Source organism: Labeo rohita, chromosome 13, assembly GCF_022985175.1.
Source record: "Labeo rohita strain BAU-BD-2019 chromosome 13, IGBB_LRoh.1.0, whole genome shotgun sequence".
In the NCBI taxonomy this organism is placed as follows: domain Eukaryota; kingdom Metazoa; phylum Chordata; class Actinopteri; order Cypriniformes; family Cyprinidae; genus Labeo; species Labeo rohita.
In genome coordinates this window covers 4,125,005-4,131,004 of record NC_066881.1, presented here as the reverse complement: position 1 = coordinate 4,131,004, position 6,000 = coordinate 4,125,005, and the positions used below count along the sequence as shown (strand labels likewise).

The 6,000-nt window shown below is 36.1% G+C and overlaps 1 protein-coding gene across 2 annotated transcripts in view; it reads right to left on the bottom strand.

Annotated features, from left to right (window-relative positions):
- Positions 1 to 1,392: 1,392 nt before the first annotated feature.
- The window catches only part of csmd1a (CUB and Sushi multiple domains 1a), a 500,785-nt gene continuing 496,177 nt past the window's right edge, over positions 1,393 to 6,000 (bottom strand). The window contains exons 65-71 of one of the 2 annotated variants that reach the window (XM_051125525.1): positions 5,905 to 5,967; positions 5,162 to 5,323; positions 4,380 to 4,492; positions 4,082 to 4,169; positions 3,813 to 3,945; positions 3,458 to 3,514; positions 1,393 to 2,023 (exon numbers count right to left, since the gene is read on the bottom strand). In XM_051125525.1, the coding sequence (XP_050981482.1) occupies positions 1,864 to 2,023; positions 3,458 to 3,514; positions 3,813 to 3,945; positions 4,082 to 4,169; positions 4,380 to 4,492; positions 5,162 to 5,323; positions 5,905 to 5,967 (776 nt within the window). In that variant the 3' untranslated portion in view covers positions 1,393 to 1,863. The remainder of the gene's footprint in view (positions 2,024 to 3,457; positions 3,515 to 3,812; positions 3,946 to 4,081; positions 4,170 to 4,379; positions 4,493 to 5,161; positions 5,324 to 5,904; positions 5,968 to 6,000) is intronic. The other variant, XM_051125526.1, reaches the window with a different exon arrangement.

Below are 6,000 nucleotides of genomic sequence, written 5' to 3'. Positions count from 1 at the left end.
TTGAATGCAGTTTTACAGCCTGACAGTCGCAAAACTATTTTACAGTCGTGAGGAAACAAAACCGTACAAAACGCAACTGAACAAAGAAACATTATTGCAGCAAGCCTGAGAAAAGGCAAGACGTGGATCTTCCGCAGTGTGAGAAAACTGACACTGCCAACGGGCCGAACTGGCGAAATGGTTCAATCTGAGAGCACAACGAAAAACATCCAAACGCATTAGGAAACAAAACGTGGTTTTGATTGAAAATACAATCAATGTGGAAATGATATGAAATCCGACAGCAAGCCTACGACAATGTCATTGTGCACATTTTATGCTCAAAGCCATCGATGTGTAGCACGCAAGTGCATGTGGTAACACAGCATTGAGAAAACATCAGGCATCACGTTGTTCACATGGAAAAATGGGAGCACTTACAGTTTTAGCACATGCACTGGAATCAGCGTGGTCATGACATTTAAATCACAGTGAATATGCACCCCAGCAGCCCTACACTCTTCATCTAGGTTAATGTACTAATGATATGGGTCATTGGGAACCGGTGTGGCCCGGTCATGCTTCTGAATCTAATAAGGCAGTGTTTCTTCGAGAGTAAGTTTGATCTTAACCCCGCTGATTTTGTGTCTCTAATGGGCACGGGAGATGCACACTGGTTCAGAAAAAGGAGGAATGGAAAAATAATAATAATAATAATAAAAAAAATGCATCAACTTGTGGGCTCAGAAAAATCTTGTATAGGCATCCACACAGAGCTGATAAATGAACTCAAAATCTGCGCCATCAACATACAGTCATGTTCTGCACAAGAGGTATATTTGATACGTAATGAAAGCAAATTGGTGATACGGCAAATTGGTGAGTAAAGCTATTATGATTTCAAACTTAAAGATGAAATGTAATTTGTCAGCATCTGCTAGTCCAAGCAAGTGATCGGACACGCCACGAAGGAACAGTACAACATGTGCGTGATGTGGAGTATGATGAATGCATTAAAAAGCAATCAAAAATGATGATCGTAAGTTTCAGTTGTGTCCTTATCACCTTGTAAACATAAACAGAACTTCATTTCAAAAATAAATTCAGTCTCTCTTGATAGCCGCAGCATGACATCATGCTCTCTATGGATATGGTATTATGTTTATATACATATGGTCAGTAAAACCCTGTATATTATTTTTTTGTTTCTTCCGTACATTGATTTCATATCCATTTCATACTAGTGCAAAATTTGTGCGATAAAGTTTATTTCTTTTTTTCAACGCAGCGGTTGAGTTCCGTCCTCCACCCGGAGGTGAGCGTCTCTCCTTTGAGTTTCTTGTAGCATTTTCTCACCTTCTTGGTGGAAATCTATTAAGTGTGCTAAGCCACAGTAGTCCAGTTGCTTTCTCGTTTTGTGGTTTGTCTTCACTGAAGAAAATACATTGTGTCAACAACTTTGTGGCGTTCAAAGACACTTCAGTATCCTTCCCAGGAAGTCTTTTAAGGGGGGGAATACATAAAAAAAGATAAAAGAAAAAAAAAAAACCTTCATCCTTTAAGTGCCACGTACGGTACAGATCCCAGAAAGAATGTTGACCTCAGTTCTGGCCGAACATGCGTCAAGTGAGCTTCGTTCTTTGAAAAGTCTTTTTTCTTTGATGTTTTTTTTTTTTCTGGGGTTTTGTTGTTCTAAATTTTTTTTTTTTTTTATATTTATAAAAAACATAGTCATCGGTTTTATTCTGTCCACTGTAAGCTTGTGATAAAAGTAAGTCACATCTATAGCAAAGTGCAGTCAGTCGTAAAGGAGTATTGGCGTCTGGTACCCACTGCTCTGCTGCTTACCCATGAGGCCGGTCGGTCCAGAGCTGATAATGAAGGCTATACTACTGTGCAGACTGTATTGAGGGTCGTATCAAACCTCACAGCCTTTGCCTCTGTTGGCTTCATGTTTGTATCATACATGGGATTCTCAAACGAAGCTTGTCCATTAGTGTTCTCGTGACCTGCATATCCGTTGTACTGAACTTTTGGTCTTGTTCTGAAAAGGAAGAAAAACAAAGAAAGCAAATGGTTAAGAGGAACAGGAACATATTTCAAAACCAAAACACAAATGTATTCATATGTTTACAATTATTACAACACATTCCATTGTATTTTTCAATTATGGAAGAACAACATAAACATTAGACATGTTAGATAAAACCTAAAACAAAAGAACATGATGTCCTCATCCAACAATGGGAAGTGACAAATGTGTTAGCCGGGTTAAATTACAAATTTATACAACCAAATTAATAATTTTCATTCAAAAACACAGAAGCAGTTCATTTCAAAATAAAGATGTAACTATTTACTCACCCTTACGTCTTTCGCACTCTATATTTTCTTCCATTAAATGCTAAATGTTGTATATTCTTACTACACAACGCATTGTGGTCGATTGGACCTTCTACTTCTAGGGGCATTTTTATGCAACACTGTATTACAAATGCTAAATCATTTTTATTTCCAAGAGGACAAGAGGATGCCACTTGCTTGAATTAAAAATGTAATGTGATGAGGTAACAAACATGAGGTCGGGTGATAATGTGGCATACTACTGCTTGAAACATTTATGGTTGATTAATGCTTATGGAATACTAACATACTTCACAGTATATGCCAACTGAATGCCTACTTTTCCAAATAGTACACATTTCAGCAATATGCTGCATTTTCAAGCCTCCTTGTGTTTGTTACATGGCAAATTATTTTGCATTTTATTTCAGTCTTGAGTAAAAACACTTGGCAGATATAATCAGTCAAGAAAAAACTGTTCTGTAATAATTTTCAATTCAATTAGCATACTGAAATGTGAGATCATACTGAGTGCATTGTATTTTACCATTCCAAGTGCATTATGCTCTGTTGTATACTGCAATTTTGCAAATGTAGTTGATAACCTAGGTATCCTATGTGTGTGTGGTAATATGCTATTCTGATCATGGCTGTTTTAAAACTCCTTTCCTTATTCAACTGGAAATTTTGCTGCTTCTTACCACCAATAATTACAACCATGAAAAAAAAAAAAAATGAAATAAATGTTTGGAAAGGTCACTGACTTCTTGATGATCTAAATTTGAATACTGTAACTGATCCCCAATGATGACATTGGATGATTTATGATCTTGCTTAAATTATACGGTCTAAATCTAAATAAATGACCTACATCCTGTACCCAATTCATATCTACACTAAGGATATTCCAGTGGCAAATGTACACAACCAAATAAATAGGATGACTTTTAGTTGGTCAAATTAGGGTTGACAGAAATGACAATCTAATATGAGACTACAACAAAGTAAGTCACTTCATTTCCCATAATTCCTGCGCTCTGACCTGACTCAGACAAGATGAGCAAATAAAATGCAGACAATGAAGGTGTGGCTGTAAAGGGCTCGTCGCCTGTGGCATTAGCTTCCGGTGACTTACCTGGAGGCGGCCAGGTCTTTGGGTCTCTCATTGTCATCTGTGCCTTGTGATAGAGCCCTGCCAATTTTTTTTATTATTTTAATATCGGGGAACTGTCATGCTTCATGACAACTTTGTCACACTGTTTTGTTTGTGTAGGAAAACTCCCATGCTTCTTTTTAGTACTGGCTTAATTTGAACTCAGTAGCATTTTAAGAGATTTTAATTACTAACTGTCTGTAGCCAGACACAATATCACTCACAATTACTGGCTTGGCAAAGGAGTTTCCTATCACTACAGTGATACATTGCCGATTCACATTCATTATGGACAAATAACATAAACACATGATACAGTCAAGTCAGCTGCTCTTACCTGTGTTTGTAGAGGTAAAAGGCAAACCCTGATAAAATAAGCGCAAAGAAGGGCACTAGAATGGCAGCTGCCACAGAACTGCTGTTTGTGCCGTAGTAAGGATTAGACGGATCCATATCTGTTGTAATAAGACCTGAGGGAAAATTCAGAATAAAAATTTTTAAATGACCACCTGCCTAATATATATATATATATATATATATATATATATATATATTTTTTTTTTTTTTTTTTAAGGAAAAAAGAAACTGGAAAATGAAATACTCTACCTTGTCTTGTTAACTGAAACTTTCCAAAGTCCTTGCTGTGAATGTGACCTTGGTAAACAAACATTTTTTTCTCTGTTTCTGCTGTAACCTATATATATATATATAAAATAGACATTAAACAGGAAACAAAAAAAAAAAAACTTTTTAATATATATTTGCCAAAACAATGCTTTTTCAAATATCTTACCAGACAAAAGTAGTATTAAAGACTTCACCATATAAACACATTCCGTATAATCACATCCACCGTATAAAATACAATTCTTTATTAACGTATTAACACTTTTGTGCTACTCACATATCCATCCATTGCCCAGTTATCGTTTTTGAATTTGCTGAAATATTGTTCTGTTGGGCCTCTTATCTGGTAAACTTTTAATAACAGATGATTTTCTTCTTTCTTGTAAGTTCCTGCAAAACAACCCAAGAAGAAGAAGAAGAAAAAGAAAACATACGGACATAATTAACTGAAATAACCAACAATATCCATCATGTGGATTTTTTTTTTTTTTACAAACCTGCACTGGTAATGTTTTTTTTGTTTATTTTTGGTCTAGGACTAGGAAGTAGGGCAAAGGAAAACATATTTGGTAAATGCGGAAAGCATCCATAGCTATCAAGCCTGCTCAATTCATCTGAGAAATTGGATGTAATCTCAGCACTGAAGAAATAAGATGCAATGCTAATTCAATTATTCACTCTCAATCTCCCATCAAAGTAAGAAAATCCTTCACTTTCAGCACATTTGATATGTAAGAGCAGACTCCTAAATGTGTTCAAACAAGACAACATTTGGATCAATGACACGTCATATTGTTGACCGCAGCTGACGGCACATCAGTTCATTTCTATACTGGCCCACAAATAACTCCTTAATGACAAATTCATCCCATATTCACACATTACTTCATGTTTCTTCAGTGTGCAAGTGAAAATAAACTAAAGTAGTCCTGCTCAGTGATATCTGTGATCTGTGATATCTACCGACTGACAAATTTGTTCTGTCCTACACTACATGCATCACGTCACCCAGCCCTAGTGTTACATGAACATGGTGTCAAAACCTGGAAGAAAACGTACCGGAGAGTTTAATGTGCACCCCACTCTGCTCGAGAAGAGTGACATTGACCCGGCTGGTGGTAGCATTGAATGCATTGACAGTTACTGTGGCAGCCTGTCTCTTTCCCAGGTACTCATAGAATCCAGCCCAACCAGAGTTCAAAGAGAACACATCTGCAGGAACTAAACACAATGCATACAGAAATCATTTTTTTCATCTCTGTAAATTAATGAAATAGAAGCATATACACTTGAGTAGCTACAGGGGCCCCAACAAGTATTTGGACATTTAAGACACCCATACAAATGCATTAATATGATTGCTAAGATAACAAAATATGTAGACAAGCACACAAAGGTTTTAAATGCTGTGCAAACGATGTGTTGTTAAAAATAAATACATATGCATTCAGACACTTTATGTTTGGCTGTCAGATATGAATGTGATAAATGTCAAACTGGTAACTGACTTATAAACAATTTTTATACAGGTTTCCCCAAACACTTCTTTAACACCTATGAAAGGTTTAAAAATAGTTGGTGTTTGCCATTCAAAGTGAGATAGGCAGTCATATTTTAACACTGAAAATAATCACACTTCACCTTTATCTTTGTTACTCTGACATTTTAAAAATATCATTTTCAGAAATGCAACATTACAGGCCCATTATTTCCAGTGACCATAGTTCATATTCATGTAGACCAAGTTTATTTTTTATGACAGCAAAATGGATCATTCAGTGTGAACTTAAAAGGTTTCGTACCACGAATCTTGTTTTTCTGCAGGTCTGGATCCTCATTTGATTTGCTGTTTATTTTTGGTCCAACTAGAAAATAGAGCAAATAATTGATCATTTGAC